This window comes from Benincasa hispida, chromosome 5, assembly GCF_027475165.1.
Source record: "Benincasa hispida cultivar pf3 chromosome 5, pf3_genome.v1.1, whole genome shotgun sequence".
Lineage (NCBI taxonomy): Eukaryota > Viridiplantae > Streptophyta > Magnoliopsida > Cucurbitales > Cucurbitaceae > Benincasa > Benincasa hispida.
The window spans coordinates 1975967-1988760 of record NC_143482.1 but is presented as its reverse complement, the minus strand read 5'-3'; the positions used below and the strand labels follow the sequence as shown (position 1 = coordinate 1988760).

The 12794-nt window shown below is 35.5% G+C and overlaps 2 protein-coding genes across 2 annotated transcripts; one reads left to right on the top strand and one right to left on the bottom strand.

The window, feature by feature from the left end:
- Positions 1-1871: 1871 nt before the first annotated feature.
- Positions 1872-8343, top strand: LOC120078494 (BSD domain-containing protein). The gene is made up of 5 exons (XM_039032766.2): positions 1872-2319; positions 2478-2560; positions 2940-3037; positions 7765-7891; positions 7986-8343. Exons 1-5 carry the CDS (start codon positions 2136-2138, stop codon positions 8049-8051), a joined length of 558 nt encoding a protein of 185 aa, XP_038888694.1. The 5' UTR covers positions 1872-2135; the 3' UTR covers positions 8052-8343.
- Positions 8344-9081: 738 nt separating this feature from the next.
- LOC120078493 (cyclin-dependent kinase inhibitor 3-like) lies at positions 9082-11503 on the bottom strand. Its single transcript, XM_039032765.2, has 3 exons — positions 10920-11503; positions 9548-9751; positions 9082-9442 (listed from the first exon to the last, which is right to left on the bottom strand). The coding sequence occupies exons 1-3, from the start codon at positions 11309-11311 to the stop codon at positions 9373-9375; spliced, it is 666 nt and encodes a 221-aa protein (XP_038888693.1). The 5' UTR covers positions 11312-11503; the 3' UTR covers positions 9082-9372.
- Between the last annotated feature and the right edge of the window lie 1291 nt (positions 11504-12794).

Here is a 12794-nt window from a genome sequence, read left to right as displayed (position 1 = left end):
GGGAAAGCGAGATAAGCGATATATTTGAAGAGATTCGTGAATAGACAAGTGGCACATAGAAAATTACAGTTTTGAGGATTAAAGTGGCACATAGAAAGTTACAGTTTTGAGGATTACAAGTGGCACATAGACAATTACAATCGACCGACATTTGAATAATTTGGATTAGAATCAGTAGGTCGCCTAGACGTGAGCGGTTCACTGCAGTTTTGTCCATTATGCTCGTAGTTCCCATACAAGGCCCTAATGCCATAAACATGTACTTGAAATGGACATCATTTTTCAAGTTCGATTTCAAACCCTGTACCTGGATTCTCTATTTTTAACGCTTCACCATATGCATGTAAAACAGCGTACGACTCTTTTGGAGTACCCCCTAGCGAGAGCATAAGTGGTTTCCCTTGCACGCCACGCCTTATCGTAACTTATGTTTACGCCATACTCTTTCCTCATATCCTCAATGATGTGACGAGGTTTATTAACATGTCCTATGCCTGTAAACTTATCTTTGATTAGTTCACCAACTAACGTAGCCATTGTTTGTCTAGGTCATGATTTAAAATTCCAATAGAACATGTGTGCAACTGCATATACTTTGTGATCTTAAATATGTCACACCTTGGAATTTTCACTGCACGAAGGCTCCACTTACAATTATCCTCTATACATTTGACAGTAAAATATCGTTGTGGTATGATTTTAGTCGTCGTTCTCTATACATTTATCCTCCACATATTCACATTTTCGTCGTGGTATGATTTTAGCATTACATATAGCTGAACTCTAGAAAGATCGTCCCGGAAAAGAAGGAAGCGAACATCATCGTCATTCCGTATGTACTGTGGAGGGGCTTCAAAGTCAAGCTTATATTTAACTCTCATAACAACATTAAACTCTGAGCAATTTACATTTGCAACCTTGTAAATGTGAGCTTTAAGTTCTTCATAGTTCAAGGTAATAGGCACAATGATTCCTGTTAACTCGCCTCCAACATACAAATTTTGGTTCTCATCCCAATAACCTCCATTTCGAATTAGTACATACTTTTCTATCATCCTACAAAGCAAGAGAACATTTTTTATTAAGCAGATAGTAATACACATGGATCTCCCTCGCTGTCGCTCCCAATTGCTTTCGCTCTCGCGGTTCTTGCTCCCAATTACTCTCGCTCTCGCTCTCGTCGTATCTCGCTCTCACTCTCGCTCTCACGCTGTCGCTCAATCTTGCTCTCGTTTTCTCCACCTTTCTCGTTGTCGCTCTCTCTCTCCACCTTTCTCGTTATCGCTCTTTCTCACACCCCTTTCGTTATGCTATTTACATTGTCTATTTACATACCTTTTTTGAGACCACGTTTCTATAAACACCAATGAAACCAAGTTCAAGAAAAGTCTGTTCCATTCTGAAAACTCCGTTTGGTTTCGAAAAACTCCGTTCCAGAATATCTCGTTCAATAAATCTCCGTTCAACAAAATGACAGTTCAAATGAAGTTTAGATTTTAAAGAATTCACTATTACATATTTGTCGTGTGTTAACGGTTTTAAGTTGTAGACAAATTTCGTGAAAATTGTCAAATCAATCGTACAATGATAAACAATCACATCATGATGGAAGATAGACAGACAGCGACAACGAGATCCAAGTAACGAGAGCGAGACAGTTATCATGAGCAATTCTTGTAATTTTATATCATGATAATGTCAGTAGAAGGTTAATTGATAATTTATTTTAAAAAAATGAGTCATTTGACATTATGGGCCTAGATATTAGGTCATTGGCCCACATTTCCCCCTTTTCATTCAATTTTAAAATAGGTACTCGTCTTTTATTTGGACCATAAAAAAGGGGTTATTCGGAAAAAATAAATAAAAATAAAATAAAATAAAAGCTAAAAATAGCAGCAATGATAATTAAACTTCGTAGTAGCACAATTGGAACATCGGAACTCGTTCACTCACAAACAAACCCGGGTTTAATTCCCGGCTGCGGATGATGACGATGATGTATCGCCATCAATTTCTCTGATTATCTGATTATGGCTTCCCAAACTGCAACTTATTGCTCGTCATAGGATAGGATATGCTTATCTTCTTGATATAGCTAGCGCCTGCGATTACAAACCAGACCACCACGAACAATGAGTTTGTCTTCTTGGTTACGACGAAGACTTTTGAGGGAAAACGGCCAGTTTACCAAAGCTTCGATTCCCATACAACAGTCCCATCATGAGAAAGAAGAGCAATTCCTCGGAGTTACAGACAGGTTGATTGAATTTGTTAAGTCCTTCACTTTCGAGACCTTCAAGAACTTTCCTCTTCTGGGTATTTCACTGTTTCATTCTCTTTACTTTTTCAATTCCATTCAAAATCACACAACACGGGAGTGTGTTTCTTTTAAGTTTCGTTTGGATTCTTGGAGGTCTTTTTAACGAATTAGAACATTTCAGATTTGTTTCTCAACTTGAATTTTTTTTGTTCAGATGAAGGGGAAGCACCTCGTGGTGATGAGATTCTCTCGGATTGGCAGGAGCGACATGCAGTTCTTGTGCTGTCAAAAGTCAAGGTTTATTTCTTGTTGCTTATGTAGAAATGATTTCAAATCTAGCAAAATAAAACCCTAGTGTTGTTGGTGTTAGTTCAAACAAAGTCCTACATTGATTGGTTAGGGAAGGAAGAGATCGACACAATTATCTACATTGGTATGATGTTTTTGGTTGGCTCTAAAAATAATGCCACAAGAGTTTATATCCAAAATGGACTATATCATAACATTGTGGAGATAGGTAGAAGTTTCTTATCCTTATCGGTTGGGTTGCATAAATAGGAAATTTATTTAAGTGGAAGTCTATTATTCATGCACTTGTTGGGTGTGGTATCATTCTATATTGATTCTAGAAATGATTTTGCTCTCTGAAACTGTCTATTCTTTTTAAATTTTGAAGGAAATTTCCCAACTAAGGTATAAGCTTTGCCCTGGACACTTGAAGGAACAACAATTCTGGAAAATATACTTTGCCCTTGTAAAGAGCCTCGTATTTGAGTAAGTCCTATTGTTTTGAGAAGCTTGTTGTTTCTATTTAATTGTATTTAAAATGTTGGCTCTTGTTTGTATTATATGAATCAAGTCGTCCTTGTGTAGTTCTTGAAGCATGTGTTTGTGCCTAAGTGTGAGAGTTCACGGAGTTTCAATCACCTTTTCCACTTTCTTATAGAATATTTTCTGTTTCTCTCAGCTGATTCAGTGCGATGTTTCGAAGATGTTTCTTCCTCATTAGAAGTCATAGCTTCCTTTTGATATTAGAAGGATATTATATTAGAGAGAAGGGTTTATAATTCATCTAATATGCTTAGGCATTAATTTAATGAATCTGAAATTAAAGCAGAAATGTGTTCATTTGTTGTTCGTAGGGATAGGGATCATTTAAATGTGCAAATACCTGTCTTTTTTACAGCTCCTCTAACCTTGTTCAGAGCTGTATCTTGAAGTTGTTTGTGCATTACCAGAAGTCCTACCTCCCTCCCCTACTCCATCATGTATAATCTTTAGGCATGTGAGAGGAAAGGTGAGGCCCCTGAGTTGGTTTACCAATACCTATAGTGGAAGGAGAATATATGGGTGTGGGCTTAACAAGTTAACTTGTTATTGTTGGACCTTGGGTTTCCATAAGGGGAGAAAGTAGAGTGTTGGGCCATGTTTTGTAATTCTGTTAGTTATGGAATGAGGCAGTGTAGCACAACGTCAGACTAGAAAGTCAGAACCACATACTATGTTCTCTTTCGTATTTGGTTGCTTCTTCCTGTGCCATTCTACTTAATCCTATCATCTTGGATTATGCCTAAAGGGAGAAAAATGGACACTAATGAATACTGTAGAATCTAGATTGGGAGTGACTGAGGGCAAAGAGGATGTCAACTTTGAAGAAGAATATAGTTACAATGACTGAAGAGATTAATCAGACTTTGGACCAGAAGCCAGAAGGAATAGGTGCACACAACATGTATCCCTTGGTGTTTAATTTCATAAAGGAAGGCACTGCTAGATTAGGCTAGATGTATGATGGTGGGATTCAATTAGACTTGAAGTGTGAATCGAGTGATGTTCATAGTGAAGAAGTCAAATAGTCAATCATGTGGAACTGATAATGAGGAGGGTGGATTTGCCTCATTTTTCTGTGATGGATATGAATAATTGGATGTTTTATGCAGCTTGCATGTGGCCATGCTGCCATGCTGAGCAATCCTCTAGTAACTACAAAGCTAGTTATGAAGTCTGCCAATAGGACAGGTACCAGGTTATGTCCCTTGCAAGCTTACACCCCTAACCTTCACTCAAATGGCCGTGGAATGGCATCACAGTTGATTTTGAGGGGAAAGGACTTGGTTTTGATCATGATGGACAGGATGAGAAAGTACGCACACCATTTTTCTGAAGCACCCTTACATAGCATCATCAGTGACGGTCATGTATCATCAAGGAAGCATCTAGATTGCATGAACCCTCCTAATCAATCTATTCATATTGGGATTGAGTGTGGTTCATTTCTATTGAGTGTCATGAGTTTAAGCCGTGGGACCTAAGAAACATAGATACGGATACGACATGACATGGACACGGCAACATGTCTTCTTTTTTTTAAAAAATCTAGGTCATGACATAGCAAGGACACATCTATTAAAATACACATTTTAAGAAATATATATCATTTTTGTATCAAAAGAAAATCCAAAGAAAATGAGTTAGATGCATTTATATGTTTAAAAATTAGTTTAATGTATTTCACGCTTAAAATTTATTATTCTAGTGTAAGAGCCATGAATCTACTCAACAAGTGTTCTATGCTTGTCTAATAGTGGGGGTGCTCGTGAATTGGGTTGGGTTGGGTTCAAGCACATTTTAGACTCAACCCAATTGTTCGAACTGTAAATTTCTTCAATCCAAATCTCTTATTAAATAATGAACTCAACCCAACCCAACCATGAAATATTTGTGTTGGGTTGGTTCGGGTTAGTCGAGTCATTTATTTAGATTTTTGTTTTAAAAATAAATAAAATATTAATATGTAAAAATTTTATTTAATTCATTTCATATATTGAATTAAGATTAATAACTCAATTTTAATTTATATTATAAAAATTTTCTTTCCAAAGTGCAAAAAGTTTTTTTTAGGAGTTGTTGGAGATAAAGTAACCAAAAAAATCATGGAATAAAATAACATAAAAATAAATATATGTAAAAATAATTGTATCATAAGTAAAAACAACATAATTTTTAAAAACAATAATAAGTTCGGGTTGGTTCGGATTGGTTTGGGTTATTTTGGTTGAACCCATTCCCAACCCATAAGTTTTTCATCTATTTGAACCCAACCGAACCCAAACCGTACGGGTTGGATTGGGTTGGGTTGGGTTGGGTTGAGCGGGTTTCTTGGGTCATTGGGTTTTTGGAACACCCGTATCTAATATATTTGTTGCACTAAGAAATGTCCGATTTGTGTCCAACAATTGTAGGAGTGTCCAAGTGTTTGACATGTGTTGAAGCGTGTTAGATACGGACACACTAGCCAAACTAAAGTGTCTGTGCTTCTTAAGTGGGAACTATAAAAGCATAGCATCATCAAACAGAAGGCCAGTTTGTGGGGGGCTGTAGATGCTTGGAAACCAATTAATGTTGTTTCGCTTGTGACAAGACAAGACTTTAGCTAAATGGATACCATATATTGAAATCGTACTGTGTTTCTACCTAGAACTCTCCATTTCTGTTGTCGTATTCCCCTACCCTGTATACTGCAGGAAAAGCTCTTCTCAAGTTTAGTTTGTTGACCAGCTATTATGGAGCTATCTTTAGATGACTTCAAGTATACTTAGTGGTGCACACAAATAATGAAAGTAGTACTGATAAGTATACGAGGCAAGTGGAATTTCAGGTAAAGACATGGCCAAAATTGAAGTTGGGACAATCCTTGCCCTCTGAAAGGTATGAAAGGGTGGCTTAGTGGCAATATATGGTCTGTTCCAAAGTACTGAATGCATAGTGAGGGGAGGGGTACTCATAATTTTATAGCTGCCATCAACTTCACGAAGCCTCCCCATCTTTCATTTATTATTATTATTATTATTATTATTATCATTATTATCATTATTATTATTTAACTAGAAACGAGATGCAATGAAAAGAGATACTTTCATAATCTTAGTTGAAGCTGGCCAAAAGTAATCTGAGTCCTTTACCATCTCTACTAGGGTGTTCAAAAAAACTGATGATCCAAAAAAACCCAACCAACCCAACTCAATCCATACAGTTTGGGTTGGGTTATCAACTTATTTGGGTTGGGTTCAAATAAATAAAAATCTTATGGGTTGGGTTCAAATAAATAAAAATCTTATGGGTTGGTTTGGTTCCTGAATTAACTTAAAATAACCCAAACCAACCAGAATCAACCCGAGTTTATTATTAATTTTAAAAGGTATGTTTATTTTATTTATGATACATTTATATATACATCTATTTTTATTTTATTTCATGATTTTTTTGGAAATTTATTCTCCAGCAACTAAAATTAAATTTTTAGCACTTTTGAAAGAAAACTTTCATAATCTAAATGAAATTGAGTTGTTACTTTTAATTCAATAGATTAAAATAATTAAATAAAAATTTTACATATTAATATTTTACTTATTTTTAGAACACAAATTTAAATAAATGACCCGAATAACCCGAATCAACCCAACCCAATTATTTCATGGTTGGTTTGGGTTGAGTTCATTATTTAATAAAGGTTGTTTGGGTTGAAGAAACTTACGACCTGAACAATTGGGTTGGGCCTAAAAAGTACTTTAACCCAACCCAACCCACGAACACCCCTAATCTCTACGTTAGATCAATACTTTACTCTGGAGGCAGTTCAAGGGAACGAGTTAGAAGCTCTCATTCAATGGCAGGGTCAGTCACTTAAAAGGGAGAAATCTGGGAATCCCCTCAACTAGTGCAGAATCAGTAGTTAGTGTTCACCTTCAAGACAAGGTGATAGTGTGAACATGTGTGTTGATAGGAAGGAAAGCCCCTAAATTTGATTTACATTCAGTTGACAGAAAATCTGTGGCCTAGAAAGTTTGTTTTTGTTGGGTCTACTGGTTTCCTCGAGGAGAGACATAGTATGGAACCACGTTTTGAAATTTGGTATGATTTAGGGAAGCCACGAACCTCTCAGATGTCTGTTTACTTCTATGTTTGGTTTCTTTTTACCTTGAAATGCCATCAGCGTGTATTGAGAAGATCATGCTAATATGGTCGTGTTAATTCCATCTCAAGGAATGGTCAAACAGTATATATTATAATTCACGTTCCTGATGCGTCAAACATTCCAACTTTGCAAAGACCAGTTCCGATTATTGCTAATGCTACCTACGTACAAAGATTTCAGCTGTGTAATTTGTGAGTTAATTTAGCTCGAGTTTATTGACAGATTAAGCTGAAAACTTGATTCTATTTCCTCTTCTTGTACTACGATAGCTAGAACTTTGTGAAATTGGAACTTTAAGACAAAAAAAAAAAAAAAAAAAAATGCAAACAAATTACATGTCACGTGCATTCTGCTTCCCTACGACTTTTTGTTTGTTTAATCTTGTCTGATGCTTCTCTGGTCATACCTGCACTCATCTTCTTTTTTATCTGGAAATTTCCAAGATAATGTGGTAAATTGAAATTGTTCTCTACTACTCTCCTGCGCATTTAGCACAGAATTCATCCTATTGTTTCTATTGTGGCAGATATGAACTCCGTGCAATTCAACTTGATAAAATTAGGAGGATGGCTTTAGGGAATGAGGAATCTTCCAACTGCACTCCATATGAAGTTGAAATGTCAGAGACAAATACTTCATCACATTTAACTTCTGTATGTCCACCATCTCCATAGAATCACCAAATCATGCATTTTGCTATCTGTCTTAACAAGTTCAACAGTACTGGAATCAATTTTTTTACCTCAGACTTGTGGCCATGCTCCTGGTTTGATAAGGATGCAGTTGCAGTTGTACAACCTAGTTCAAGTATAAGATCATCAAATCAGAAAACATCATCAATCACTCTAGATAAAGAGGAGCTTTTCCTAAAGGAATATTGTGAGCATAGTCTGACTCTGTAGAAGTTGAAGGTAGTCAGTCTCGTCAACTGAAAAATTATTGTAGTGAACTGCTATCACATAGTAGGATAGATGGTTTCCAAGAATATGAGTATGTGATTGCATGAATTAAACGTCTTAAATCTGAGTCCTGAGAATCTTTCAAAGTTTTCTATCCGGGGACTTGTAGCATTTAATATGCAACGAAAATGACAATTCTTTGTGCATTGAACAGAGTTGTACTAACCGTAAAATGCAGAGCCGTGCAATCAACCACGTGAAATTGCCAAGCATTGCATCGAAGTAAGTGCATGCCGACAAGTTTGATCACCACGGAACTTTGCTCATCCGTTCATCTCATTTCTTCTGTGGGGATGAATTGAAAGGATAATAGCTAAATTAGCCAAGGTATTCAACTTTGATGTTTGTTTAAAAAAAAAAATTCTTTTAAAATCGGTGATATTATCTTGGACAAATTACAAAAAACACTTCGGTTGATTGATAGTTGTAATTATACTATTAAACTTTTAATTGTCAAATTGAACCTTCAAATTTATACAAATATTAAAATTAACCCAATATATAATAGTTATAGAATTTGAAGACTCAAATAATAATTTTTTATCATTTTGAGGGGCCAAATTCCACAACTATTTTAACTTTGGTGGTCCAATTTTAACACTAGTATGAATCTGAGGGCTTAATTCTTACCGTTAAAAATTTAAAGATGTGATTGTAACAATTATCATAAGGATAATTTTTACAATTTGCTCGAGAGTATTTTTAATTTTTTAAAAAACAGATTTCTGGCCCATTGATGTCATATCTACCATTTCTTCTCTGTAAGGCTCCTGACAAACTTCAAACGAAATCAAATAAGATAAAGTGCAAGAGTCCTTAGACATAATCAAACAATTATGAAACCTAGTGAAATCATGTTTTAGGTTTCAGTTAGATTATGAAGATGGGTGGTAAAGTAACTTCATTTATTTTACTAATTTCCAAGATAAACTAACCAGATATGGACAGTAGAAACGGTTGAGATAAACATTACATATTACAAAGATAGATGCTGTGCGTTAGCACATATGTACTTCCTATTTCCCCAAATGTCTAACTAAAGACGTATTAAATAAAAGCTGGTTAGTATGAGATGCTCTAACTTTGTGTAACTACAGAAACTTCAATGCCTGTCTTCAACCCATCCTGTGTTCTCCCAAAATGAGCTATGTAGAGGTATTCGAGATCGTAGCTACTTAAGGAACCACTTGCACCCATTCGTATCGCCCTTGGAGAGGCATATCACTTGCAAAGTCGAAGTTATACCTGCAAAAACCCACACAAATCTAAGGCGATTGACGTGATGGAAAGGTCTTGACAATGATTTTCTAAATCTAAGTACATATCACAAAGTTAAATTAAATCGCCTACTTCTGAATAAATGTTCGTTGATGCCATAGCTCTTCGTGTGCAAAGAACTCCTCTATATCATTTGCGGATGGGAAACTTTTAAGCAACTCCATCTCTACTCTTGATTTGGTTGAACTTGAAATTGTCTCCATCCTTGTTGAGTGAGATGTTTCATTGGAGCTTGAATCCCTAGCCACACTGCTATGCATTTTTCCTGCAGTTCCCCTACACAACAGTGCTCGAATTAATTACTCTAGTGAAAATTTGTAAACATAAGAAGAGGTATAAAACACTTAAGGTACCAACTTGTTCTTTAAATCATTTTCTGCTTTACATTAATTGAATCAATCGCTGTTCTTTTTCCTAATTAGTGTCTACTTAAACCACGGCAAAACTAAATTGACAAACACACTGCACAGCATCGAATCGATTGGAAGGAATATACCATTAGTGTCTAATGGGACAAACTATAATTTGGCTGGTAGTACAAAATATGGCATAAAATATATTTCTAATTTATAAATTCTTGTCATCTACACGTTTTCAAAAGCCAAAATATGCACAAACGACATGCTGCAAATTGCAAAAAAGGCAATAACTATTGCTATCAGTATTCCCGTAGGCAACTACCAACTTTATTGAATTCTTCGAATTAATTTCCAAAAAAGAAAAGTTGCACTGAATTAATGCAGGTAAAACTTCATTTTGTCTCTGGATTTCATGCCAAAAATTGAGGTAGCAACCAGAAAATCAGGACACTAATGTAGTTGTTTATCTTGGTATCCAAGAAAAATTAAGAAAAAGTGTCATATATTGGCAAATAAAACTAGTAATGTTTAAAAGCTCCAAGGGGGCAGTTGGACCAGACATAAAACAGCAGATACTAAAGAAAGAAGCACTCTTAAAGTCACATCTCATCAGCATAACTAGCCTTTCATGAAAGATGCACAACCACAGATAGAAACAATAGAACAACGACAGGATGTGAAGTGAAAAGTGAAGGTACATAAAAGGTAAAAAGACTAGTACGAGCAATAGTAATAGTCAAACAAGAGCACATGGTCACAGAATGAAATGAACCCATCCATTTCATTAGAAATCGATACGAGCAAACAAAATTTCGAATACATACAAAATATGATTTAAAAAGGGAAAAATCAACGAAACCCATGAACTAGACAAACCTTTATTTAGTACAATAGCAGACTACAACCATTTTGATGCATCTCAAGCTAAATTGAACTAAAATAACAACATAATCAGAAAAATTGTCGAAACCCGCGAGCTAGACAAACATTTAAACAGAGTAGCAGAACACAACTATTTTGATACATTTCGAGCTAAAATTAAATTAAAATAACAACAATATAAGAAAATTTCTCGAAAACCATACCAATTTTCACCTCCAAATTCGAGACAGTTCTCGCTAAAAACATCTTCGACATCCCAAACATTTCCACTCTGTGTTTCTCCCACACCAAGCTTCCTCTTCTCCGAGTCCGTCGAGGAACATTCAAGAGTTAAGCGACCTCTGCAACACTCGCCATCCGGGTTCGCCTTCTGGTGCTGCCTGAGTATCGGAGGCTTTTCAAGCCGGCGGCTCCGAAGCTGCAAGTAAGAAGAAGAAGAAGAAGAAGAAGAAGAAGAAGCAAGGGCAGATTTGTTGAGGCGCTGTAAGGCAAGGGTTTTAGCGGCTCTAGTACGAAGTCCGGGAGAGGAGTGAGGGGAGACTTCCATGAGAGCAATGGCGGCAGTAAGCTTGGATTTCTTGAAGTACTTTCCCATAAATGAGTGAAACTGAGAGAGGTGAGAGTTTAGGGTTTCGTGGGTTCTGTTTCTTTCTTCCGTTCTGAAGGAACAGAGGACTGTGTGAGAGAGCAAAAAGAGAGGGAAGTTTGTAGGAAAGAGACGAGAGAGAGAGAGCGCGGGAGAAATTGGGAAAGGTTAGGGTTGGGGATTTGGGGAACAACACCCTTTATATATATATATATATATATATATATATATTATTTTTTACAAACAAAATTAATTTAACCTAAATTACAAGATTAGTTTATCAATATCAATATTCTCCTCTGGTTTGAAATGTAGATATCGATAAAAATGTAGAAATTATTAGCGATGTTCAAAAGACTTGTTGATCTAAACAACTCGAATTACTCAACTTAAAGTTGAGTTCAGTTACATTTTTTTTCTTTGTTTTGGTTGGGTTGTGGGGAACTTAATATTCAGTTCGATTCTCAAGTTCAAGATTCTTTTTGGTCGGTTCAACCTGAGTCAAACCAAAATTCATTGAATTAATAGTTATATTTTAACTTAGGGTCTCATCCACTGAAATTTCAATTCCCTTTCTAATTCTCTCCCTTTTTTTCCTTTACGACTTGTGACCTAGATGACTCGATGATCAAACCCAACCCAACTCGAATTCAAAAAGGTTACGTCGGGTTGAAGATTCTATTCACTTATTTTGAGTAGATGACCTAACCAACTCAATCCGGATTGGTTCAAAAAACTTCATCAACCTAGTCCAATCCAACCTATGTATATATATAGTTGAGGTCTCAATTTTGTGAAAATGTTGATGAATATTTATTAAAAAAAAAAAAAAAAGAAATCATGATATTTAAATTAATAAATATTACGTTTATGTATTTAAACCAATTAAAATGTTCATTATTTGTATTATATTTATATCAGTGACATTTTGGTTACTTATTTTCTATATTTCTTAGACTTTTTACCGTGCTTTTACCCATATTTGGTCTAACTTAGAAATTAAAATAGTATCTAATTGGTTAAATTACAAGTTTGATTTAAACTTTGTGGTTTATATTTATTTGATTGTTGAACTTTGAAAAGTATCTAATTGAAGAAATCAAATTTGATGCAATTGCCTTGTGTCAGTGATTTCTTAATTAGAACAAAACATAAAATTTGAGAAAACAAAACAAAAGGAGGATAAACAATATTTTGTCTAAGCATGCTGTCTAAATTAACAGAGAGGAAGGGAAGATCAGAAAACTTACCCTTGAAGAAAATTTGTCTTCACGTTTTCCTCTTCCGGAATCATGAACTTCTTTGCTTCTCATGAACGCAACAAAGTCTCAAGGACCCTCGGACACCACCACAAAATGACTTTTTAACTATTCTTAAAGTGAGAATCAAGACAGGGTTATGGGCTTGCCATGTTAATCTTGGTGAGGGAGAAGGAAATTTCTTTGAGAGAGTTTTTCACAACAAGGAAGAATGTAAAGAGTTTCCCTATGTT